Here is a 26,963-nt window from a genome sequence, read left to right as displayed (position 1 = left end):
CCAGCCCTGCTGGAGTTCAGCTCTAAGGATAGATTGGGCTGTCGTGCAGTTCAACCTCTGAGGTCCAAACCGAAATATCTCGACTATCCCGAATATCTCAGGCGATCTCGGGTCAAGAAACTTTGCGATTCTCTACTTTTCCTCCGGAAGATGGAGAGTGAAATATCTGGACAACTATCGGATGCGACGGCGCAGAATGAGGTACAAATATTCATTGTGACCCGCTGAGTCTCCCTTTTGTCCCAATTTTCATTCATCCTTTGAAAGAAATGCGTCCATCCGCCCCCGTTCTCGTGAACACGATATCTCTACAACGCCTTCAGGAAATTTCTTCAAGTTTGGCACAAAGGTTCCCCCGGCCTCCGAGATGAACCGAATAAATTTCGGTGGTCAAAAGATCAAAGTCCAAAGTCACTGTAACCCCACGTCTACCCGTTTTTACAATTTTTGGAGGGAATTTCGCCAAATTTACCCTGGGCGGTAATTAATTTTTTTGTTTGTTTTAATTAGATATTTTCTTTCGTGCGTTGTATGGTAAGATGAAAAAAATGAAGTCAATATTTTAAATCTAAATCTTATATTTTTACTTGCTAAGTACCAAATCTACAAATGCCAAATTCAATGGTACTGAACCGTCATTTCTTATTTTTAAGAATTCAATCAGTGAATAAGCGGACAGCGTAAGATATTCAGAGAACTCTACAGCTATGCCGACTATGCTATTATTACCACCTCGGTGACTCGCTGGTCTGATACTGGAGATTCTTTGACTGATGTCGGTGTTATATTAATCTTTTAAAAGAAAAGCCCTGCTGGATATATTCTCCCTCTTTGTCTGTAGAACTGGTTCTTGTGTGGTCGACGTTGTATTTTGAGCATATTTTATGTGTATTATATGTATATGCTATTGCTATAGACCTTTTTCTGGTTGCACAACTCTATCCAAACAAAAAGCAGCCACTGAATGTAATTTTAACTTATTAACTAATGAGCACAAATTACAAAATCGTCTCTTAAACAGACGGCCTCACAACTGCTTGACTTTTTATTTCCATCTTCCTTTGCCATCCCTTTGTAAACATGCATTCAGTGTGTCTTTTACATATCACACACTGTCCTTGTTTTTGCTGGGTATTCAAATTCAAATTGGTTTCTTTTTTTTTTTTTTCTCAGACATTTACCTCTCATTGCCACTCGGAGCTGCCAACACAAAATGCGCCTTGAACAGCTTTAAATATTTTCTCTGCGTGGTATTTTTGATGTTGCGTAATAATTTGCTTTGGATTTTTTTTTTTTTCCCCTCTAGACATCTGCGTAAATGTTTCACCTGGGACACACAAAAAAAAACAACAACTCTCAAGCACTTGCCAGGTTCCCCAAGCTCACTGTAAGCTACCTAAACGGTGGGGGACAAAATAACTGATACAGAGCGAGGAAAGTTTGTAAATTAGAAATGAAAGGCGGATCTTAATAACATGCATAAAAATCCCAGCGTAGTCAGCGGTGACCTTGACGGTCTAAAAATGATTTTGTGGAAACTCAATTTGCTGCACAAAGAATGTTGCTGGAAGTAGAAGAAAATGCACAATGATTGCCGCCATCTCCGTATCTTGCCTCCTCACACTGAGCTGCATTGTAAAAAGATCTTATATCTTCTGGTTTTTTTTAGTAGCCGACGGTGTTTCGTCGTCATATTTTCAAGTTTTCATTAAAGGAAAAGATCAGTTTGGAATATGAATTTGATTTTTTTTTCAAGCATCTCCCAAGAAATTTACTCATCAAAGCTGGTCTGTTTATTTTTTAATTTTTTTGAAGTTCATCAGATTATTTTGTTTTTGTTCTCGAGAGTTTTCCAAAAAAATTTGGAGACTGCATTATTTTGCATCAGCCACAGTGACAAGAGTTTTCTGAATATCGTTCCCTCATATCTTGACACCGGTGAAGCAAAACTCTGATTTGAGATCCTATATTTTTGTGCAGCTGCTCCGCTGACGATAAATGAAGCCGTGACGGCGCATTCGCACGATGACGACTGAAACTTTTACATCTAGGGAAGCTCGATACGACCAGCTTTTAGTCAGGGAATGAATAATTTCACTTTTTTTGGTCTTTTAAAAAAAAAAACTACAAATACGCTAAAAACTTTTTTTTTTTGAACACGACACTCTTCTTTGAGCAAATACTTTTTATTGTACTTACATGTTATGCTAACTGCTTGATTAGCATTCACGAGCAGTCTCTTTCATACGAAATGTTCCTCTCTGACACTGTAATATTCCTTTTAGAGTAGGAAGACACCAGCAGGACCGTTTAAAAAAAAAAAAAAAAAAAAAACGTTCACTCGTCTTTGGTGAAATGGTTATATTATTAATCATAGCAGTTACTCAATGCCCGGGTTGTGTCTCTCGGTTGACGATTGTTTCTCAAAAACAAAGAGATAAAAAGTCCCCGCTACCGAACATCAAGGTGTAACAGCGGAGGAAATACCGCAGCGATACCAAATCCGGCGACCGACTTTCCTCTGATTTACAGCAGAGACGCGGGATAGCCGGTTCACCGGGAACCTAAAGGAAGGTTGTCCCCGCCTGGTGCGTCACAGATCCTCAGATTGAAGCGCTGAGAGCGGGACATTAACAGATTGCTGCTTGAAAAACAAACCTTTATCCAAAATAGAAGTGTTGCCTCCCCACCAGTGTGCCAGACATAGTGCGCCGGCCGCGATCGCGAGCCGAGCGTCAAGGCCGAAACCTTGATATCTAAGACCCGCTGGTAAGTAGGCTCATGGGACGCTTTGCAGCTCCAGTTGTGGCTTGTTGGTGGTGGTTCGAAGAGGGAAGGAAAGGGAGGGGGGGGGGGGGGGGAGCTGCCGACACCGTGTCCTCGTTCATTTTTTGCGGCTCAGCCCTTTTGAAAACACTCGACTGCACCTCCCCTGGCAAAGCGAGCCACTGAAGCTTTTTTTTTTTTTTAAAACATTTAAACGGCGACCCTAATGAGGGCGCAGACCTGCCAAATTATTGAAAACGGCGGTTAAAACGTGACTGCCTCTGTAGCTGAGTTATTACCGTGCAGCTGTGTGCTTTAGTTTGTCTGGCAGACAGAAATTCATACCTAATCTGCCATCTCATTAGACACCCTTGAGCTTCTTAAGTAACCCAGATCTGGGATCCTGGAACTTTGATGTACTTATCCTATCAAAAGCATTTTTGTCTTGAGGCCTGCCCCTTTCAGAATTTTTTTTTAAGCCCAATTATTCCTCATGATCTCTGAAAAAAAAAAAGCGTACTTATATTTATCTCGGCTCCGCTGTGTCTGTAAACCGTGGCTCATTTAAATGGTGCGCTATTCCCCTGCTCAAATCCAATATTCCCTCTTTCTGCCAGAGGCGAACCCTACGGAAAATCGAGAAGGTGCAACAAAAAGGCACGGCTCCCCGAGTGTAGTTTCCCTGCGCGGCGGCGGCGGGGTACTTCTCAATCTGTGTTTATGTTATTAAAATGAAACTGTTTATTTAAAAGTGTATTTTTTTTTTTGTACGTGTTTATGTAAAAGGGTGTCTGATCTCTATTTCTGGAATATATATTTATATTTGGAAGAGCGCGTGTGTTCCTGAAACCTATCAGAAAGCACATTTGTACACATTCATCATAAATGTATGATGGAGAATGATGGTTTACAACTCAGATAAACAGAGTAATAAACAAAGCCCCCCCCCTCCTCCTCCACCCCCTCCAGTTATGTAAAGAAGTGATTATTAGTTATTGTCTCCGGAGGATACGGATCACAAGATGCGTCTCTTGAAGCAGTTTAGCGAGTCTCAGGCTCTTAAAGCCGTGAGTATCCACAACGTTCCGCTGCTGCTGGTGTTGCTCGATATGAAATAATGAGGATGTACAAATTAAATTACATAATTGTTGTTTAATTGCAGCAGCCGAGGGCGATAAGACTGCAGCAGCCCCTGCTGGTTACTGCCTTCACGACATCTAATCTGGGCCCACAAGCTGTGCTCCAGTCATCCAATTTATTGCATACAGTAATCTGCTGCTTTACAGTTCACCGGAATTACGGCTGAAAAACAAATATTTTCATATAAAAGCCTCTCTGTTTAATTTTCTGATACGCTTTCGTCTTTTCTCTCATTTCAGACACGAAGGGTAAGAAACACACACACACACACAGTGTTGGTTTTGTCTACGTGTCCCCTTGATGTAACTGTCCGTAGATCCCCATCCTCTTCATCCTCTTCATCCTCACCCTCGTCATCCTCACCGTCATCACCATCCCCATCGCCAAAATATCGTTTCTTTTCCGCTCGTTCAGACCAGCCGGAGGAGGAGGAGGGTAAGAAACTCCGAGATGAAAGAAACACAGAAGCGGTTGAGCTTCTGTGGTGATGGGACTTGAGCGTGGAGATGCATGACCCCCCACTGTGTCGCTGCCAGATGCATCACACACACACACACACACACACACACACACACACACACAATACTCTTTTATTGGCACTAAATTATGAGTTTATTTTAAGCACCGCGGATGAAATAAGGTGTTAAAATCAGGGGCAGGTGTTGCATTTATGGGTCAGCGTCACACTGCTGCGTATGAGTGAGTCTCTGGATGTGTCTTTTACCTTTGGTGTAATTAATACTGCAAATTCATAAAGTTCATGCAAGTTAACAATTCATATTTGCCCCACAGCTACGACTGTAAAAGTTTCTTAAGAGCTATGCTACCGTAACGAATTTAAATCTAGACAACAGCGATTCAAAGTTGAATTAAATGCAAAGACAGTGATTTATTAACCAACTCTTTTACCTTGTTTTTTTTTATTATTTTTTTTATAGATATGTTTTTTGTTCGCCATCATGTTTAAGATGTTAAAGAAAGCACTCATTAGCGACAACATCTGTTACGGTCCAAAATTTTGGTTTTGGGTGTCTGTCCCTTTGGCATCCAGCAGTGAGAACTAAAACGAAAGAACACGAGTACGATGCGTTCAATGGCGACGTGTTCACAAAGGCTCCGTTGTGATTAGAGCGACTGGCCGCCGCTCTCGCCGGCTCGCTGGCGGAAAGTCAAACCAAGCTTGTAATTGGGACACGAGTCGTCTCCAGAGACTATTTGTTGTTCACTTTTGTTAGGAACACTTTTAGACAAGTGGGTTTGAATTTGAACAAAAATAGGTTTATTAGTTTGTCATTTTTTACTTTATTTTATTTCCATCAGAGCTTTCCTGGATGGTGAATTTTTGCTGATAAGTAAATGACAATCGGAGGTAAAATATTGTAGATGAAGTCCACATTTTTCAGCTTGAACCGATTTAAAAAAAATAAAATAAAAAAAGGTCAAATTTGATAATTACGTGTTTAAAGTAGCTATGAAAATATAATCCATGCAGTAGTTTGGTAGTTCGAGCGACTTTCCTCAGTTTCACTGGTTTAGATAGTTCAGTTTAGATCCGATGCCGGATGGATAAACGTATAAACTGAATCTTTGGAGACAATCGTGTAGAATTACATAATGAGCTGCGATATTTCACCTTTTTGTTGTTGTTTTTGTTGCCGTATATTAACGTCGATAGATATTTCCTCCGCCAGCCGCCCATTAATAGCACAGTCGTAAAAAATAACGAGTCCCCCGGGAAGTGAAATGCTCTTTTGTCGTACGTTTATGCGAAGCAGCTATTTGCGTTTTGCACGTGCGCGGTTAAGAGTTCCCCTCGCTGACGTAAATGTCGGTTCGTATTACGGAGCAATAATTGAGAGGGCGTGAGTAAAAAAAAAAAAAAAAAAGGAAAAGAAAAGTTGTACATGTTGCATGTGTGCAGCTTCTGTCACTCAAGATGAATTATTGCGTCGCTGAGTGATTAAATGTGTGCGGATATTGTCCGTTACCGTTGAACGGTGGACACCAGGGGCCCGTTAATGGCCCGTAAATGGCCCCTCTGACTACGCGGCTCTGCTGTACTGAATATAACTCGGGTCCAGTCGCTCTACTGGAACTCTGGCGGGTCGATGGAAATGCGTTCGTTAAACACGGTTGCATCGGATCCAGCTGTCAATCAGGATGCCCGTTTTTTTTTTTTTTTGCGGCGTTTATTCCCTTCGTTCAAAAACTCTTCCGTGACATCGTTTGCTTACCGGCTTCGGGTCATCCGCGACTCGTCCCGCATCTAAAAACTAAATACGACCCGTCGGTGTTTTTTTTTTTGGTTTTTTTTTCATATCTCCGGTAACTTACGATATTTTCGGGACTGTCAACAACGAGCGGCGTCACGTTTTTCAACACACACACACATACAAACGCTCTTTTTACATAACATATGTCACTTTCATTGACGGTCACGCAGCCTGCTGCGGAGGACGAACGAGCTCTGGAGGTGTGCGTGCTTGCGCCCATTGTAGCTTTTACTCGTCCGTTAAATTAAAACGCGTCGATTTAACTCTGAAATCATCAATTAAAAACTCACGGCGACGCGTTATTCTGTCGCCGCGCGTTTGTAAGCGGGGATGCGTACGGCGCATTATACCCGCACTGCGACTCATTCGGCGCAGTTTATTTGCCTTCACCTGTGATTGTTCTGCATTAAGAGATGTTAACAGCCTGCATTTGCTTTGTCATCACCCATGTGTGTGTGTGTGTGTGTGTGTGTGTGTGTGTGCGTGTGCGTGTGTGTGTGTGTGTGTGTGCAGTTCCAGTCTGTCTGAAGATATTGTCTCCGTCAATAAGCTCACACATCGTCTTTAGTCCAATTTTTGTTGAGCGGCTTTTTCATGCGTAATCACACACACTTCTGGAGACTGAAGACACCAGTGAGGCTCTGTGGGAAAATGTTTTAACCTATTATCGTCTCCATGACTAATTTCCATGTACCCCCCCCCCGCCCCCCACCTCCCCCCTCCCGTCTCCCCCCCAACGCCGAAACGCTTCCTCCCCCGAAGGATCGCTCTGGTGCTAGCCGTCGTTGCCGCTTCAGATCTCTGGGTTTTATTTTTTTCAAAGAGGATACAGCCTCTGAGATTTTTCCGGACATTGAGTGCAATAACGCTCATCACTTTTATTTATGTCGCAAGCAAAAGTGACAAAGAAACAAAAAAAGCGCCTCGCGGGAAAACAGATAAAGGGATTTAAATCAAAAGGGTGAAAACAGCGCAAAGACGCAACTTAAAAGCGACTCGAGTCGCAGCGAATTCATGTGATAAACTGTCAGATGAAACAAGATGACGGTGAAAGAAGTAAATAAAGTACCAGATAACAGAAGACGCTTCTGACAGTCTCTTCCAATGAGGAGTCTTTCAAAGCGAGTCAAAGTCTAGTCGCTGTTAAGATTGCTTCCACCAAAGCATCCGAGTGATCGTTTGAGTTTTCTAAAAGTGAAATGAACTGACGAAGGCCTGGTTTATAAAAAAAAAAATAAAAGTTATATATCCCGCTGGATATATGTCATCTGTGTGTGTGACGTGCTGCTCTGTACTTACTGCTGCAATACTGAAGTGGAATAACACGGGGAAACAATCGAAAACGTCTTTTTGTCCCACAAACTAAAATCTTTACACAAATTTTGAAATCTGTTTTGATATTTTTTATTCAAAAGTAAAGCTGTTGTAGCGCAGATCTACACAAAGGCCTGAAGTACACTCTGATGACGCGTAACAATATTCTCCATAACATCTACTTGCTGTATATATTTTGAGCATATATATATATATATATATATATAAATTTTTTTTAGGATGGCCTATGTTTTTAAATCAGCATTGAACTATACCGCCATCTACTGGACTTTAAGGTTTACGCTGTTCGGCAGGCTAAATGCTGTATCTTTGCAACGTTAACGAAAGTGAATCCGTCCCGTGATTTGGGTCCCTTTCAAAATGCGATGGGACGTTTCCTGGCCTTGAGTTTTTGCCTAATTTTCCTTTGCAAAAAAAAAAGGTAAACATGAGGGATGTCGAAAAAGACTGAGAACATCTCTGCGGGAAAACAGCGCTCTCGACGCTGGCTATAAAATCATTTCATCTACTTTTTGGGGGAACAATCTCGTCATCCCTACGGCCCCGCCTGATTGTTCAAAAATACATCATGGGTCTAAAAACAGGGCGTGACATATCATAGTCCCATCAGGCTTTTTTCCAAAATTTTCGGACACCCGCTCCCCAAAGCCAAGGACAAGCGTGCGGAGGGTAAAATGTCATGGAGGAAACTCATCCCGGCCGCCGCAGGTAACAGTGTAAGAGCGTAAACATTCAAAGCGGTTCCCCCCCCGGGCCCCGTTCCTGGGTCCGTTTTACCCACTTAGCATTCCTCAGCAAACCTTTTAAATCATCCTGAACATTTGAACTTGGATCCGTCCTCAGGGGTACTTTTGATTAAAAGATCAAATTAGCCGAGCCCATAAAAGCAGCGAGGGAGAGGAAGAGGAGGAGGAAGAGGAGCCGACAAGCGTGGCTCTCTGGATTTGTGGAGGCGCATGACCTTATGTGACACGTGACACCCCCCCACCCCCCGCCCCCCACACCTTTAGCTCCATAAACCCCTCTTTTCCCTTTAAAAAAAAAAAAAAAAACCTACAAGTGGTAGTCGGAGTGATTTTTGAACTGGATTGTTGAAGACGTAACTCATTAACAGCTGTGTTTCTTTTAAGGAGAAGAAACTGGGATTTGTTAATTGGAACCGGAGAGAGAAAGACGTGCAGGGGTTGTTTGGTTTTTTTTTTTGGTGTTTTTTTTTTTTTTGGAGCGTGAGAGCACGTTGATTTAATGTGAGAGTTTTCTTCACCTGAAGTCGAGGTTATCGTCGGGCCAATTAACGCTGGTGTTGAACAGATACTGTACAGACTGACTTCTTCCTCGCTCTCTCCTCCCCCCCCTCTCCCCCGATGCAGAGCTGCCTCCTGACGGTAAGAGAAATTGCGTTTCTGTAAAGCATATCAACTGACAAGCAAACACCTGACAAAAAAGGTTACGTCGATTCACTCGCAAAAGAAACAAGCGAGCGGATGAAAGCGGCTCATTTAAAAAAAAAAAAAAAAAGTTTTTATTCTTTTTTATTACTAAGATAAGACCGTAAAGCTTTTCAGCTTATGTTCTGCCGAGGTGGCAGATGATCGCAGAGAGTCAACTGTACTACGACGTCTTCAGAGGCGATCTGAGGAGTTGCTGTATTCCCTGTTGGCCAGTCTGCTCCAATGTCGCCCGCCGTCGTTTGTCTGAAGGTCCCGAAAGGTTTATTCCGCGAAACAGCTCAGGCATAACGCAAAAAACGGTTTAGACTCACAGAGAGAGACTGTTGCGCCGTCTCAGCGCTCAATAATCCCGCAAAAGACATAAAAACCTCTGAGTTTTTTTTTTTTTTTTTTTTTTTTTTTTTTTTATCCTACAATTACACCATTTTCCCAAATGATCGTCAAATCATCAAATGGGCATTTTACCGAAGGAGTACAGACGGTTTGAGGGGTTTGCTTGGTCGCCTTTGTCTCCTGTTGTTTGTCTAAAATCTGTGCCGCTTCCGTCAGAGATCGTCTTTTCCTCGTTGTAATTTTGTCCTCCGTCCCGACCGCCCGTCACAGATGCTGCGCCGGGGGAAGGCGCTCAGCCGTCCGAGCCGACCGGCATTTTCGTGGCGAGGCCGGAGAGCGTCACGGCGACGAAAGGTCCGGTGAAGAAACGGCAACCCCCGAATCACATCCAAAAATGAAAAGGCCATTTTACCGCCAAATCACAGTTCGAGCATCGCCGATTAATCGCCGCGTCTCGTCTTCGTTCTCGGCAGGCAAGGACGTCACCTTTGTGGCGAAAGTCGACTCCTCGAAACTGACGAGGAAGCCGGTCATGAAGTGGCTGAAGGGGAAGTGGCTCGACCTGGGAAGCAAAGCTGGGAAGCACCTGCAGTTCAAAGAGTCCTACGACAGGAACACCAAGGTACGCGGTTGTTTCCAGGTGTCGCTATGACCTTTGACCTTCAGGAAGCTAACGACGGCTTTTTTGACGTCCCGAACCGATCTCTGGTCTAACCTCGCCTTTTGGGTTAGCACGTAGCGCGCATATATCATTTTCATTTAGTTGCATATCACCCCCCCCCCCCTTACCTCTCCTCCCCCCCCCCCCCTCTCTCTTGTCAGATCTACACTTACCAGATGAGCATCATCAAATTGGTGGACGGAGACGCAGGTGGCTACCGCTGCGAGGTCACCGCCAAAGACAAGTGCGACAGCTGCACGTTCGAGGTCTCCGTGCAGGGTAAGGTCTGCGGGACGGACGCTTAATCACGTTATTCACATTATTGTCATCTTCCATTCGCCGCGTCCGCCGTTCGCCGCGTAACCGGCTTTGTCAGCCAATAAAGTCGGCGAGTGCGATTGCACGTTGGGTTCCATCACTTAGCGGCCCGGCGAGGTCGCCGGGTCCTTTATTCTTTTTCCTTCGACCGCCCGAGCTCTCACCGGCCTTCCTCCTCCTTCTGTCCTCCTTCTTTTTTTTTTTGCAGCCGTGGAAGACGACCACGAGGACAACATCTTGGAGGCGTTTAAGCGATCGTGAGTGTCGGCGAATGGGGGAGGGAGGGAGGGAGGGAGGAGGGGGGCGACTCAACGTGTCAGCTGTCACACTGTCTCCAATGTGTCTCCTCTGTACATCGCCGCCTGTGGGCGTCTTGTCAGTCTCAACCCATGTCTGTCTGTCCGTCCGTCCGTCTTCTCGCTTGTCTGCCATCTTTCTCCCCCCCCCCCTCAACCCCCCCCACACACACTTTTTGTTTTCCCTCTTCCCCCGGTGTGTTTCACACATCACCCGAAGGTCCCTCCAGGTTTTTTCCGTGTTCTCTCATGCGCTCCGATTCACACGTCTTCTCACCGACGGTCTCCGAACGCGTCTATTTACGTCTCGTCTCCTGCGTCGCGTGCAGCGTGTCTACGCGAGCGTCCCGCGACTCCGCCGCTTTTCTAATTAGCTTTTTTTTTTTCCGATCTCAGCTGTTCTCGGTCCTGAGCGCCAGCACGTACCAGCTGAAAAAAAAAAACTCCGACGCCTTCGACGCTCCACATTTTGTAATCCCTGGAGGGAGGGGGGGGGAGGCAAAAAATGCAAAAAAGGCAGCGTCGTATTGCGGCACGTCCGATAGGAGCGAGGGGGCGAAGGGGGTCGGTCGCTCGGTACGCGTGATAAATGAAAAGTGAAAAGCTGGTTAAAACCCAAATATGTTGGCGGAGACGCGCGAGCGTGTTGAACACTTGGTTACGTGGAGGCAAGCTGCAGCCTCCGGGAGGTGAGAACGGAGGATCCCGCTTCATGCAGAGGACGTCTGGCAGGCGTCCCGCAGGACGCTCGCGAGTGTCCGTTCCGCCTTTTGTATCGTGACAACGTGACGCAGACACGAAGGCCAAAATAATGGACTCGACCGACGAAGTTATTGCGGGGTGGGCTCCGATTGACTCGTCTTATTTCTGCAACAGAACAGTGACGCGGAGAAATAAAGGGACGCAGTTAAAAAAAACAACAACCAAAAAACAACAAATAGACGAATAAAAGCTGTGAAGGGCCCCCCCGCGGTGTGGCGCTTCGGTACTGCACTCATTAAAGTTTGCATTTACGCGTGTGAATATCCCTCGCGTTCGCCTGCGCGCATTTGGTCACGCTGCATTCGTCACGCCGAAGACGTTTCTTGGCCGCCGTCGCCGCTCACGCTCCGACCGCGGAGCGTCTCGGCGACCTGCGATCCGTGCGACCTCTCGGTCCAGCTTTTCACATCGATGAGCTTTTGTGCAGCTTCTGGAAAAAGTGCTTTTAAACGAGTTAAAACCGCGGCGTCCCGCTTTCCATCGTTCGGCGGTCTGACGACGGTCGCTGCCCCCCCCCCCCCCCCCACCACCACCACCACCACCTCCGCCTCCTCTTCTGCTCCCATCGCTGCGGCAGAGGGTAACGTGGATGAATGCCACCCTTGGATGAACCGTTCATCCTTAGGACGAGCGCGATCACGCCGAATGCCTTTTTGGATTTATTGGCGTTTGTCTTGCTCGCCGAGGGTGTTGAATCTGGCCCCCGCCACGCCGGGAAAACAAACCCCACGCCGGAGGAAGCTGCCAGAACCGCTCCCCCGTGGACGACAACAAGCACTCCATCCTGCAGACATATTTATTAGCGCATGCCGCGCTGTCACCTTGTTGAGCGCAAAGAGGGTGACTGATGACTCGGCACCACGTGACGCTTCTTTCTCCCATCACCTTATACTTGCAGGTGTGTGTGTGTGGGGGTGGAGTGGGGGTAATAAAGGGTTTTAATGCAAGGGAAACGGATGCAGTTTCACCCCCCCCTCCCCCTCCCCGCCGTGCGTTCTCGACATTATTCCGCATGAAACAGAAGCCCTGTTCTTATTCGAGCGATTATTATGATTCTCCGTAAACAAACTGCATTTTTGGCGGCTTTATCATATAAAAAAAAAAAAAAACTCCTAAAAGTCGGTACACCCGTCTCTCCCGGCGAAAAATTGCGTATTTCAGTGGAGTCCCCAGGGGGGCGTGGCCAAATGGCTCGCTAGCGCCCCCTAAACAGACGCAAATACAAAACTCAGACAAAATTGTCATCGTGTACTGGTTAGAGCGGTTGCTCTTCTCCCAGTGAGAAGTAACTTGAGGCATGTCAGTTCAGAAAAAAAGTCATACTGCAAAAAGTGGTAAAAAAAAAAAAAAAGTCATCCAAAATATCCAAAGTATGTTGTCCAAAATATTCAAAGAAAAGTCATACTATAGCATGTCGTCCAAAAAGTGACCCAAAATTCATTTTTGTATATAGTATAGAGTATAGAGTATATACTCTATACTATATAGTATAGAGAGTATATACTCTATGAAGATGACAGCATAGAGTGTATAGAGAGTATATACTCAATGAAGATGACAGTGTAGAGTATATACTCTATACTATATAGTATAGAGTATATATTCTATACTATATAGTATAGCCAGGGCGATGCGGCTAAGTTTGATGTTTCGCCGTGACACAGGAAGTTGATAAGAAAGTTGAAACTTGCGTCAGGCACCGACTTTTCAGTTTTTGAAGATGTTAAAGCCGCCAAAAAAAAAAAGCCATTTCTTTTTAAAGAAGAATAACGAACGAGATCGAGAAAAAAAATTCCACCTGCATGCAGGAGTACGCGGACCTCGGCGTGCTGCATGTCGGGGATCCGGCTCGCAGCTTCTTTCCGTCGTGCCTGTTGCTTCCACGTTGCTCGTCTGCTGTGATTTATTTTGTCCGTCGCCTGAATCCAGGGCACGCTGGAGCTCATCGTCCCCAAACGCTCCGTCCGCCCTCCGTTCCCACTCGTCCCTATTTTTAAGGGGTAAGCTTTTAATCGACGCGCACAAATCTTTTTATTTAATTCGTTCGTCTTCTTTTTTTTTTTTTTTCTTTAATGGTGTCATTGAATTTCTACGTCTATTTATAATTCAGTAAATTGCGGAATGAAAAGGGGACGCGTCACCGAATGTACTGTATGTTATTGTTTTCTCGTAATCCCATTAAACCGTGTAAATAGCACATCTTAAAAAAAAATAAAAAAAACGGCGGTAAAAATTCTGTCTCCTTTCAAACTGCAGGGGAGACGCGGGCGAGGACGCCGGCGAGCTGGACTTCAGCGCGCTGCTCAAGAAAAGGCGAGTTCCTCGTCAGTTTTTCCCCCAAATGCGTCATCGACCCCCGAACGTTTGCTGACGCTCTTGTTTTTGTCGCCGCAAACCAAAGGGCGAAGAAAAAGGAAGGGCCGAAAGAGGAAGTGGACGTGTGGGAAATCTTAAAGGCGGCCAAGCCCTGCGACTACGAGAAGATCGCCTTCGAGTACGGCATCACGGACCTCAGGGGCATGCTGAAGATGCTGAAGAAGATGAAGATGGAGTCCAAGACGAGTGACGGTGAGGGGGGGGGTGGGTGGCTGGGGGGGGGGGTTCGTGTTAGCACTACCGGTTGGCACTCTTGTGGATTATTTTGGCTATTAAAGGCTTTTTTTTTGTTTTTGTTTTTGTTTTTTTTCCCCAGCTTTCCTGACCAAGCTGGACTCGAGCTACTCCGTGGAGAAGGGCAAGAAGATGCAGCTGACCGTGGAGGTGGCCGACCCCGACGCCGTCGTCACGTGGCTCAAAAACGGACAGGAAATCAAACCGTCGACCAAGTGAGCGTGAAATGCGTCGGCGTGGTGGAGAGGGCGACGTAGCAGTCGAGAACGGCGATTAAAAAAACAACAACAAAAAAACGGTGCAGAGAAACAGAATTTTGCGTACATTTTTTTTTTTACAACGCCGTCCACGCCGCTGAGACGTGGCGTGAGATCGTCCTGTAAAGAGTTAACTTATCTCCACCGGTAAGACGTAGGTTCCTTTTCAGCCTCTTTACCCTGCTGAGTTTTATCCGGCGTCGGTGTCGCTCTCCTCTTTGCTCTCTCGTCCTTCAAAGGCTTCTTTTGGTGTTTTATTGAAGAGGGTGCAGCTGTTACCAGTGCTTTTTTTTTTTTTTTCAATGGCTCACACCATCTGCTATTTCAAGAATCTTCATGTCGTTAATGGAAAGTGAGGCAGCCCTCTTCTGGTATGATGAAGACGTTTTTTTTGTTTGATTCGGGGAGGCGGGGCTTTTATCTGGTCGTCCCTGGAGGTCTTTCCAGGCCGCGACCGTTGAGAACAGAAAAAATAAGGATGTTTCAGGTTGCAGGCTGCAACCCGCCGGGATGCGGATATTCCCGGTTCAATCCTCGTCGTCTGTACTTTTTTTTTTTTTTTTTACAAGCAGACGAGATGTTAATATTCAGTATCTTACCACTTTCTTAAAACTGGGCACATATAATGAGTTTAATTTAGTTTTGTCCTTTTTTTTTTTTTTTTTTTTTTTTTACTGAGAATGCCCTTTTCTTTTTTTTCCCCCCCAAAAAATTCAAGACAAAAAAATAAAAATAAAACGTGAATAGATTTCGTTTACGAGCCGTTATCGCGACAAACTTTGGGCCTTTTTAGTGCCTCTTCAGATGATTATTTTATCATGTTGTGCTGTTTGTGCAATTTGTTTAAAACTTGTGGAGCCGGAGCAGCAGTTTGAAAACGACTGTGGGTGTGCGGAGCTTAAAAAAGAAAAAAAAAAAGGGTGAAGCGCAGGTTTTAGACAACGAGGCCCGCGAACAAACGCGCAGCAGCTTCATTTACAGAAACTAGATTCGCAGCGAGCGCTATTTTCATCCTGAACGCCGTGTTTCGCTCCCACACAAACAAGCCCGACCGGTCGGTTGACCGCTCACCCAGTAATCAAATTACACTTAATGCCGACGGACCTTGAAGTTGTCCGATTTGTGATCGTAACCATGGAAATCTTCCGCCGTCGCCGCCGCGGCCCCTTTAATGTCTGTCACCTTGTTTCCTCCCTGCAGCCGCGAATGCGTTACGAGTGTGGGAGCTGAAAACTGAAGTGCTCTGAAGGTCTCCACGAGAAAAACAATAAATAAATAAATAAAAGAAAACAGAACAGAACAGAAACAAATAAATAAATAAAGTGCGGAGTCGTTGTCTCGGTCTGTAACCGTGAGTCACTGCGATGTCTTCGAGCCGTGTGGTTTAAACTGGATTTGCTGAGAGCAGTTATTCATTATTCTCCCTCTCTCTGTCTTTGTTTGCCTCCCACCCCCACCAACACCAACACCACCACCACCACCTTCCCCGTGCGTCCAGGTACGTGATGGAGAGCGTGGGCAACAAGCGCACCCTCACTATCAACAAGTGCAACCTGTCGGATGACGCGGTGTACGAGTGCGTGGTCGGGGAGGAGAAGTGCTTCACGGAGGTTTTGGTCAAAGGTAAATGAGTCACTGTCTTCGGAGGAATCCTGCTTTCAGGAAGGATTTTTTTTAATTTATTTTGTCTTATTCTTTTTTTTTTCTGCTCGCTTCAGCCGACGCTGCGATCCGAGCGTCGGGAGGCGCGTCTGTCTGTCGACTGTTTATTTCCAACGCTTTCGTGCCACGCGGTCGCATTTTGAACGGCTACGTGGCGAATGAAATTTGTACGCTTTTGTTTATTGTCACGCGTCGTTGCCGTCGTGTGCCGACGCGCTGGCACATTTTGTTTAGAGTTTGACGGACGCGCGTGTTTTGGAAGGATAACCTCGGCGCTTGTTCGACTGTTCCATCAAATTTGGGCGTTCAGATTTGAAAGAAGCTCAAGTATTTCTTTGTGTCGTGGAGTTATTAGTGGTTTAATGGGAAACGTGGTAAACAGAATATTTAAATAACACGATACTGTTGTCATTTTAAAATTAAAAATACACATTTTTGATCAAGGGAATTTTAAAAACTCTTTTCCAGACAGTGAAAATCAGAGAATTTGAGCATTTGTTTTGGGCCAAGTCCTGCGATATCAGGAACTTTTTGTTTTCGTTGCATGTTTTATTTTTTATTTTTTGTTGTTGCCATTTATCAAAATCTAAAACTTTCCATGTATGTAGTTTTAATACCCCCCCCCTCCCAAAACAGGTCTTTTTGAATCTTCTTTTCTAATGAATGAGGGATTATTTTCAGATGGACCTCCAGAAAACTAATAAGAAGCGACTTTAGCGAACAACACCGAGATAACTGATGGAGACATTTCATTAACTTTGTATTTGATGAGAGAAGTTGAATGGGAGTCTATGGAGCCGGAGGCTTTTTGGAGCCGACCTCTAGTGGCACTCGGTGGTATTGCAGCTTAAGACACTTCCGCATTGGCCTCATTTTTCAGACCCGGAAGCTACGAACTCTTTTATAGACAGTCTGTGGTTGCGGGCTAGTTGCCGTTATTGTTCGATAAATTCTTTGCCTTTGCAACCATTATTCAGACATGTATTTAATTTCTTTCAATATCGGCGTTAGCACCTTTTTAGAACAATTGTCGTGGTTTCCCGTCTTGCTCAGAAAAATGGCACCATGTTTTTCTGTTGTGAAATTTTGACTTTTTAGCCAGTGAAAGTCCGGCTTAGAGCGACTTAGATGGGAAACCCTGATTACTGATGACTGATATGATGTGATGTGATTTTATTTACAGCCATGTCATTTTAGATTGAACAGGGCCCATCACACTAAGTGCTTCATGTCTTGTCACGTGTCCTCAGTGTATGTTTTAATAGATTTAACTGGGTCTCCTGCTTCTATATTAATCCCCTGCTTTCCTCAGTGCGCTCGCTGCTGCCCGTCCTGCTTTCACGTTATCGGAGGCCGTGCGAGAGGCTGAAGCTCTCCAGCTCAGACACCTCCGTCCCCGCAGCTCCGGGCGTGTCTGCGCTCGCGTTAACCGGCGTTCGTGAAGACAAAAAAAAAAAAATATCGTTCATGTGTTTTCAAACAGCTTAATCAGGAGCTTTTGCCGCTGACAGCCGGTCAAAACTAGCAGTCACAGACCTAAAATAAAATAAATAAATGAAGAAACATAAAGTGCTCGGGCTTCGGCTGTGTTGTGGGATGAAGCGGATCTCGGGCGAATGTTGTTCCACAAATTAAACACGCGTAAAGGTTTGTGAAATGAGAAACTAGTTGTACATGCATGTGAACATTTGCGCGCTGACAAAGGTTAGTTAATATTACAGGATTTATGAAAAATGACTCCTGGAGACGCGCTCAGACGAGAAGCATTTTCGGCTCGAGTTGAAACGGGTCAGATACTCGTCCCAAACGACGGTAGAGATGTGAACTGGAATTTGTCTCGCCAACACATCGTTGTACGAGAACGGATTCGTTTCCACGGATTCCCTGAACAACAGGTATGGTAGTTTTGAGCGCCCGTCGTCGTCACGGTAACAACGTGGCTAAAGCTGTCGCAGTTTGGTTCGGGCCGAGGCCACGAAACTACTTGGATGGGTCAAGGAGAAGATCAATGCTTCGCGGTTGAAATAAGTACGTCAGTTACGTAACGTACGTCAAATACATTATCGTAGTTCAAATAAATCGTTGTTGACATTTGGCCTCACTGGAAACAAACAGCGGTCCTGTGTTTGATCCATCCATCTCATCCCTGCTTTGTTTCCTGACACTGTTTTTGTCTTCATAACCAAGACTTCCTCCATGGCGCCCGTCATAATTACTACGACCACTAGAGGTCACTTTAAATGTAAATACAGGTCATTTTAACACCCTTTGACAATCAGGGCAAGCAGCCAACCAGCTGGCACAAACCCTTGTTTTCCTTCTTTTTTTTTTTACGCAGTCTAACTTCATTTTTCTCCGATCTTTGTAGGTTTTTGAAGTCACGATAAATTCTTAAAGCCGAGTGATAAGTGCGTTGTTTTCGCTCAAATTGAAACGTCATGCCAAAAAGCCAATTTTTGCTCAGTAGCAGATTACATTGAGATCCGTTGAGATTACACACAGTTGTGCCTGCAGTGCATTAAATCGAAACACGCTCAGATAAACAGGGAGTTACTCCGTATAAAACACCACACGTATGGGATCACGTCATCAAGTCGTGCATTTCATTTTGTGTGGTGATATTTCACGGTCAGAGTTAAACGCCTGCCCCCCCGGCCCCCCGAACGCCAACCGGGCTTCTTCAGTGCCAAACTTTTCCAGCTGTGTCTCCTGAGGGAAGTTGCATTTTTTTATTTTTAGTTTTTTTTAAAAAATGTGAACGACTCATTTCACAAAACTTTTATGGAGGCGCGCAGTCAAACTGTACACATGTGTGAGGTTCAGAGAGTCTGTGAACCGAGACGTCCGGAGGGGGGACTGGATGCTGACGATGACAAATAGCCGAGGCTCGCGGAGCATCAAGCATCACACCATGCGGTTGCACAATGCGACTCTTGAGCACCTCGGGGAGACTCGAGGTTCCTCCCGCCTCTGCGAGACGGGCGCGTCTGGTGGCTGCGATAAGGACTTCAGGAGCATATTGCGCTGTTATTCAAATCTGAATCTACCTCCCGTCCACTGAGGAGGACGGAGTACTAAAATACCTGAAGCACAGACGTGCGTTTACCGTCAAATAAAACAGTGAAGTTGGAGCTCGTAGGGATGAAATCAATAAATTGTATGGAAATATTTACCAAACAAAGAAATTGTTGCTTTGATTCTGAATAATTTTGATATCCAGCAAGCTGTGTTTTATTTTTAATATCAGACAAAACTGTGTTCAACCAAACTGCCGTACCTCTATTTGTTTATTTACTGGAATTGAATTATAGCTGATATTAAAATATATCCAGCACACTCAGCTGCTCTTTCAGTAAACTACGCTTAACTGTGTTTGACTTAGATGATAAAAACAGACCATGTTAAACAGACCATGTTTTAGTGGAGATCACGCGATAGCCGTCTGCTGTTCCGTTTTCGTGAACGCGATATCTCAAGAACGCTTTGAGGACATTTGGTCAAACTTGGCAAAAACATTCACTTGATACCGAGGATGAACTCGTGAGAGTTTGGTGGTCAAAGGTCAAAGTCACAGTGACCTCACGTCCCCCTTAATTTGTCTGTCCCGTTCCTGTGAACGCAATACGTCAAGAACACCTTGAGGCAATTCGTTCAAATTTGGCAAAACCAATCACTTAGTACCAAAGATGACCTGATAAGACTTTAGTGTTTTAAGGTCAAAGGTCAAGGTCGCTGTCACCTCACATTAACCAATGCCTGTGGACACAATTTTTCAGGAACGCCTTGAGGGAATTTCTGCAAATGAACTGTTTAGATTTTGGAGGTCAAGGGTCAAGGTCACTGTGCGTTCAATAACTACACGGGTTCAGACAGATATAAATCTAAACCACGACTCCAGTGGTTAGCGGAGGCATACAACCTCTAGGCGGTAATTCTAGTTTGTTGTAGTTTGGCACGTATAAAAGCATTACTCACTCTACTAAAGAGCTGCGAGCTTCCAGACGTGTTTCTTTTATCCTCCTCTCATGTTCCTGGTCGGTGTTACTCTGGTGATTTAGGTACGTGCGGCCGATTTCCATCACACACTCGCACGGGTGTTTAATGACTCAGTGCCCCTCCGCTGTCTTAAAGGAGGTTCGACTCAAAGCCATCCGTTTGTCCTCAGAGCCTCCGGTCACCATCACCAAGCTGCTGGATGACGTTCACACCGTGGTGGGAGAGAAGGTGGAGTTTGAGGTGGAAGTGTCCGAGGAAGGAGCCAACGTCAAATGGTGAGCTAATGCGCCCTTCGGTGTCCTCTCTTATATGATATGAAAGTCATCGTCATCCCTGTATGACTGAACAAACGGTCCCCGGAGACAGTAGGTTCGGAGGCCATGGAAAACAACAGCAGAGAGTGTCGAGTGTGAGTACGCACTTTCTATGAGCAGGACTCGGTGGACTTAATACATAATCCAGACTGGATTATATGATAGCAAACATCTTTTTTTTTTTTTTTTTTGCAGCGATACAACGGGTAACTTTTCACAGGAAATTTTTCTCTGAGCTGTTCTTTAAATTATTACGCAATTCCCAAAGTGTATTTGAAGAATTGCTCACCTCCTGCACCATTTTAAACTGTGCCAAAAGCTTTGTGATCCCTGAAGGCTCCAGCCATGTAGAACATTGCCAACATGTCAATCAGTGGCCCTTCTTCCCTTCCCGGTGCTATAATGTGTGTGTCCGTGTGTGTGTGTTTTCTCCACAGGATGAAAGACGGCGTTGAGCTGAACAGAGAAATGGCAGGTTCAAAGTACAGGTTTAAAAAGGACGGGAAGAGGCACATTTTGATCATAAATGAAGCTACTACGGAGGATATCGGGACGTACTACGCATTCACCAGCGGCGGGGAGTCGAAGGCGGAACTGGAGGTGGAAGGTACTCGGTCCTACTTTATCCTCCAGTGTTTACCGTCTGAGCTAACCAGGTTTAAGACACACACACACACACACACACACACACACACACACACACACACACACACACACACACACACACACACACACACACACACACACACACACACACACACACACACACACACACACACACACACACACACACACACACACACACACACACACACAAAACTGGCAACACAAAAAGCCAGAAAGCGATACATCATTTAAAATACACGTTAAACTATAAGTGCTTGAAGCAGTGTGTTAAAATGGAATCGGCTGTTTTAAACTTGATTATTTCAGACACGACTCCTCACTTAGCAACTTAAAGAAAATTGAATCAGCCCATGTTGATGTTTTCCATTCTGACAAGCATGCAAAGCCATAAATTAGTCATTACTCATGTCATAATTGATACTACTTCATTAAACCCTTGTATCAGCAGTTCATCACACTATTCGTCATACTAATTTTCTCGTACACCTCCAAAATTGGTATCGGGCTCCAGATATCGAGGCCGTCTTGAACACTCGCCAGCCAGACGAGTCTCCCAAATTGATTAGAGTGTGAGAGAAAGGCCGTCCTTCCTCCTCAGCTGAAGGATGGGGATGCAGAGAACAAAGTAGACGTAAGTTACTGTGAATCAGGTGGCTGATAAAACATCAAGATGGCTAAATAGACGGCTCGCGATGTAGCGGCACCTCATTATTGCAGCATCCCACAGTGGTGCTGACATCTATAGGTTCATCATTTCCTCAATTATTTTCCCGAGATAGATGAATGCATGACCTTCTTTGCCATTAGTGTGTGAAGCGGTAATCCCTTCATTATTCATAATAGTAAACGTTTAAAAGGCTGAAGCTACATGCATTTGTACTATTTTTTGGGAAATGAGCTTTTTTGGTTTATTGTGGAAAGTTAGATGAGAAGATCTTTACTACTCTGGTGTCTGAGAATGAAGCGACAGCCGAACAGCTCGCTGGACTGGATGCTTGGCCAAGAAATATATTCCAGCACATAATGTTCTGTTTGTTTGTTCGATCTAACCGAGCGCCGGCTGGTCGATTCGAAACCATTTTGATGAGCTAATAACTCTCTGCCGGTTTCTGCTACGATGAGACTGACATCAGTCATCTTTCACTGTGCTTATAGTCTGGAAACCCCGTTCCTATGAAGGCTTGTTCAGCCTCTGAGTGGTGGACCAATCAGTGATCAGTGGGCGTGGCCAAAAGCGATTAAGCTGATGTCAAGCGTTATGCTTTCAAATGGCGTTTCAACAATGGTGGTCGGTGGTAGAGCGAGATGAAGCGAAACAACCGGCCATCGCAACGCTGGCAAACATGGAGGGACTGAACCCGCAGTCATTTATTGGCAAATCGTATTCTTGATGAAAGGATGCGCCAGTAGTTTTAAAATTAACGCAAGGTCGACATCGAGTAGGATGCAACGAGGGGAAACAATCCCTGATTGGAGCGTGGCCAGATGATGAATGTAGGTCTGCAAACACCAGACAAAGCAGATTTCTCAAAATGTTAAACTCTTACTTAAAGTCAAGAATTACAAGGAAGGTGACAGAATTCAACTTAGATTTCAATATTGTTTTTTGTCAAACACCGAGAATATTTGTGATTTTACTCATCGCCGCGCGACACGGGGCAAAACGGTCCGCGTCGTGCGCCTCAACAAACGTCCGCAACGCTCGGACATTCGATCGACCCACGTTGTGTTGTGGCTGCAGAGAAGGAGCTGGAGGTTCTGCAGAGCATCGCCGACCTGACGGTGAAGTCGGCAGAACAGGCCGTGTTCAAGTGCGAAGTGTCCGACGAAAAGGTGACGGGGAAGTGGTTCAAGGACGGCGTGGAAGTCCAGGCCGGCGACCGCATCAAGATGACTCACATCGGAAGGTATTAAATCACAGCGATCTGCAGCCATTGGGAGAGAAAGCTATTGTTTCAAGCGCTGCATCGCACACCACCGTGTACCGCTACACACATTTAAACACCTGCGCGCGCACACACACACACACACACACACACACACACACACACACACACACACACACACACAACATCACAAGGCTGTGACAATAAGCACTGTCTGCCACATGGCTTGGCAAACTATCACCACAGGGCTTTCTTAGTCGTTTGACCCATTTTATTTTAGAAGGCGGCAATCTGTGAAGCTCTAACCTCTAAACACACACACACACAAACACACTCACTCACGCACACACACACTCACGCGCACACACACACACGCACACACACACACACACACACACACACCCTCACGCACGGCCTCCGCGCCCCGAGGGTCTGGGGTTTCTCTCAGTAATCCCTCCATCAGAGAGCCTATGGCAGGAGATGTGCAGAGGCGACAGCGGTCGCACAAGGTGAAAGCCATTTAGTATGTTTCTCACTCGGCGATGTTGCCTCACGGAGTACGTTGCCAGGGCAACCGTCCTTTGCATAATTGCGGGTCATAACGAGTGTTGTCTCCTTGGTAACATCTGGTAACGTGTCCCCAGGACCCACAAGCTGACGATTGATGATGTGAAGGCCTCAGACGCTGGAGATTATACCTTTGTCCCCGACGGCTACGCACTTTCTCTCTCCGCAAAACTCAACTTCCTGGGTGAGAGCGGCGGGCGAAGTCAAAATATGAGGATTCTTCTGAATATAGACTTAAGCGCGTCGACATTTTTAATTAATAAGGCTGATTTGGATATTTTTCTCCTCAGAGATCAAGATTGAATACGTTCCCCGACAAGGTGAGTGGTGTTGTCTGTGAATATTCTTTTAATCGTTGTCTTGGTCTACAGTTCAGGACACCTACAGCCAATAGGGTGAAGGTTATTTCATTATTACTTTAAAATAATGTCGCAGAATTCAACGTAGCCTACGATTTATAGTTGATCTATTTTAAAAGGATTTATAAAACACACTGAAGCGGTAAAAGATGCCCCAGCTTGCTGACAAATGACCAAACCTCCTCCACCCCTCCTGATTAAAGATCCTCCCAAGATCCACCTGGACACCGGCTCCGGCAACAAGAACGTCGTCACGGTGGTGGCGGGAAACAAACTCCGCCTGGACGTGGAGATCACCGGCGAGCCGGCGCCCACCGCCTGCTGGATGAGAGAAGACAATGTGAGCGAGGATCCGCGTCGTTCACCTCGTAAACACACTCACACACACACTTCTGCATCCGCGCGTCGGTCCGAGCACCCGGCCGCCGGTCACCGCGGCAACAAAGGGAGGGCGGATGAGACGTGGACCGGAGTGGGAGGTTGAATCGGCTGTCGTCGGCGTCTTCCTCAGCGGTGTCTTTTTACAGGTGTTGGCTGAGGCCGAGGGACGGGTCCGCGTGGAGACCAGGAAGACCCTGAGCACCTTCGTAATAGACGGGGCGCAGAAGCAGGACGAGGGCCACTACTCCATCACCGTGACGAACCCCGCCGGAGAGGACAAGGCCAAGCTGTTCATCAGGGTCGTGGGTCGGTGGCTTTTTCTCTCGTTTTGTACCTTTTTCCTTTCAGCTCTCGCTCCCGTTCAGTTCGTTTTATATTTCTGGCCGGCTGAGAGATATTTAGACTTTGAACTGAGATTTACCTCGAAATAACGTAGATTCTCCGCCGTCGGTCTTTTAAAAACCTATAAAGTCTGGATTTGAGTTGCATAGCGGTGCTTTTGCATGTGTAAACATGCTGCAGGACTGTGACTGTGTTAGTTGTTTTTTTTTAAGGCACTGGATTTTGCATTCTGCGGTGACTTTGCAGATCACATCTGTTTCTATCTTACACCCTTAAAAAAAAAAAAAAAAAAAAAGCACTTCCTCACACCCAATGCCAGCGCTCATTTCTCTCTCCGTTTCATCTTTCCCCACGCTTTCCATTTTCCAACCGTAACCTGCCTCTCCAGATGTGCCCAACCCTCCCGGGAACGTCAAGTGCACATCGGTTGGCGACGACTGCGGCACGATCACGTGGGACCCTCCTGCTTTCGACGGCGGAGTTCCCATTAAAGGTACCCCGCGAAAAAACGCCCGCGTCCAATGTTCACATCTGATGTCTGGCCTCCTCCCAGGAGGGAACAGCAGTTTAGAATCCACTCTGTTTATTATGGCGCCGTGTGCTTGTTTTTATTTTTTTTTTAACTCTTTTTCCAAAGAGAGATTTTTGTTATTTTTTTTAACGACTCGGGCCGTATGTCGCTGCTGCTCTCTGCAGGGTATCTGATGGAGAGGAAGAAGGTCGGCTCGGACAGATGGACCAAGCTGAACTTCGACGTTTACGAGTCCACCACGTACGAGGCCAAGAAGATGATCGAGGGCGTCCTCTACGAGATGAGGGTGTTCGCCGTCAACGGCATCGGCATCTCCCAGCCCAGCGCCAACTCCCCGCCCTTCATGCCCATCGGTGCGTTTGCCGCTCGCCGTCAGCCCGAACGGTTCATCAGCGCCGGCTTTTCACGCCGATGCTCGTTTTGAGGCGGCGTAACCCGCCAACCCGATTGCAAACCGGGTATTGACGCATTAATTCGCTGCCGTCTCTCTCTCTCTCTCCAGCCCCCACCAGTGAGCCCATTCGGCTCACCGTGGACGATGTGACGGACTCCACCTGCGCGCTCAAGTGGCGTCCCCCGGAGAGGATCGGAGCGGGCGGCGTCGACGGCTACATCATCGAGTACTGCAAAGAAGGAAGTAAATACGTGCGGCACGAGCGCGACACGTGGTTTTGCGACGAATGGTATCGGTTCGATCCACCGATCAGAGGGCGAGTTGAGCCACCCCTTGTTTCTCGGCAGCCGTACACAGAATTGGTCACGTGACCACACATTTAAGTTCAGAAAAACGTTTTCTTTTTACCGCATGAAGTGATTTTTTTTTTTTTTTTTTTTTCCCATGTTCAAAGAGTCATGAGTCTATTTTTGGAACAATAACAGACAAGTCTGAATAGTTGTACAATTGTACGGTTTGTTTGTCAGACTTGTAAAAGGAGACTTTGGGAGTTCAGCGAGTTTGCGAGGCGATGGTTTTTCTAGCCCTCTGGAAGAAAAAAAAAAACACGAGCCAAAAAGTGCCAGAAATGGATTAAAGTATTGACCTTTAGAGCAAACATTTTATTTTACTTATCACAGTGGTGAAAGCACTGCTGGAATTAATGATGGCTCAGCATGCACCAAAAAAAGGAATTAATGCACCTGTAACTTTTGTAATCTCTCATTTATAGTCTTTTAATCAGGTGAACAATATTCATACCTGGTCCGACTCGCCCCTCAGGTGACCAGTGGGTGCAGGCCAACGAGCAGCCAGTCGGGAAGAACCAGTACCGGGTGAAGGATCTCCCGGTGGGGGAGAAGATGCTGTTCAGAGTGGTGGCCGTCAACATCGCCGGGCGCAGCCCCCCCACCACGCTCGGCCAGGCCGTCACCATCAGAGAGATCATGGGTCGGTGTTGGAAAATACGTAATAAATCAGGAAGGAAAACACCTCGTTATCAAGCTCACCATTTGGTCTTTTAGAATAAAGCTCATAGATCCTTTCTCAACCACCAACTGTATCTCGAGGACTCACACAGACAGAAAACACAACATCCAAAAAAAAAAAAGCTGTGCCTGCTGTACATTTTAGAAATCTCTACGCCCCCACAGCCACCCACCGTTTCTCAAATCCGTCTCCGTGTCTCCTGTGTCCACCGTCCAGAAAATCCAAAGATCCGCCTGCCTCGCCATCTGAGAACCAAACTCATCACGCAGGTGGGCGAGAAGGTGAACATAGTCATCCCCTTCCAGGTTGGTCCAAGTCTGGCTCTCCTCTTCTTGTTGTTGTTGTTGTTGGATTTTTACACACAGAAGTTTCAGATTATATATATAAACCAAGAACGCTCAGACTGTGAAGCATTCAAAATTACATTTTTTTTTTTGGTTTGTTTGGAAAACGGACCAAAAAAGAAGGAGAGTGAATCCTGAAGTGTTTTTTTTTTAGTTTTTTTTTTAAATCACAACTGGGCTGAAAAAAAAGACCTCAGAGAGATTTCACACACTGTAAACAACAGTGGATATCCAGCTTTAATTCTGTGTCTGAAAAACAAATCCAAATGCATTGTGCTTGTGTGTTTTGAATGGTGCAAAGAACCAAGAACCAAAAACCACAACCCCC

General features: G+C 45.8%; 1 protein-coding gene across 1 annotated transcript in view; it reads left to right on the top strand.

Annotated features, from left to right (window-relative positions):
* Window positions 1-26,963, top strand: part of mybpc2a (myosin binding protein Ca) — a 43,198-nt gene that overhangs the window by 9,609 nt on the left and 6,626 nt on the right. Inside the window, exons 2-21 of the mRNA XM_069165413.1 lie at window positions 9,569-9,652; window positions 9,772-9,920; window positions 10,121-10,238; window positions 10,486-10,534; window positions 13,592-13,648; window positions 13,737-13,903; window positions 14,028-14,160; window positions 15,701-15,825; window positions 20,030-20,135; window positions 20,612-20,781; window positions 22,543-22,708; window positions 23,332-23,438; window positions 23,545-23,574; window positions 23,817-23,953; window positions 24,141-24,300; window positions 24,725-24,829; window positions 25,033-25,221; window positions 25,371-25,505; window positions 26,085-26,252; window positions 26,508-26,596. Of these exons, the coding sequence (XP_069021514.1) occupies window positions 9,569-9,652; window positions 9,772-9,920; window positions 10,121-10,238; window positions 10,486-10,534; window positions 13,592-13,648; window positions 13,737-13,903; window positions 14,028-14,160; window positions 15,701-15,825; window positions 20,030-20,135; window positions 20,612-20,781; window positions 22,543-22,708; window positions 23,332-23,438; window positions 23,545-23,574; window positions 23,817-23,953; window positions 24,141-24,300; window positions 24,725-24,829; window positions 25,033-25,221; window positions 25,371-25,505; window positions 26,085-26,252; window positions 26,508-26,596 (2,444 nt within the window). The remainder of the gene's footprint in view (window positions 1-9,568; window positions 9,653-9,771; window positions 9,921-10,120; window positions 10,239-10,485; window positions 10,535-13,591; window positions 13,649-13,736; window positions 13,904-14,027; window positions 14,161-15,700; window positions 15,826-20,029; window positions 20,136-20,611; window positions 20,782-22,542; window positions 22,709-23,331; window positions 23,439-23,544; window positions 23,575-23,816; window positions 23,954-24,140; window positions 24,301-24,724; window positions 24,830-25,032; window positions 25,222-25,370; window positions 25,506-26,084; window positions 26,253-26,507; window positions 26,597-26,963) is intronic.

This window comes from Embiotoca jacksoni, unplaced genomic scaffold (assembly GCF_022577435.1).
Source record: "Embiotoca jacksoni isolate LCO1_2020_lvr unplaced genomic scaffold, fEmbJac1.0.p SCAF_34, whole genome shotgun sequence".
NCBI classification, from domain to species: domain Eukaryota; kingdom Metazoa; phylum Chordata; class Actinopteri; family Embiotocidae; genus Embiotoca; species Embiotoca jacksoni.
Note: the sequence above shows the minus strand (reverse complement) of the source record. Positions and strands in the feature narration are given on the sequence as shown.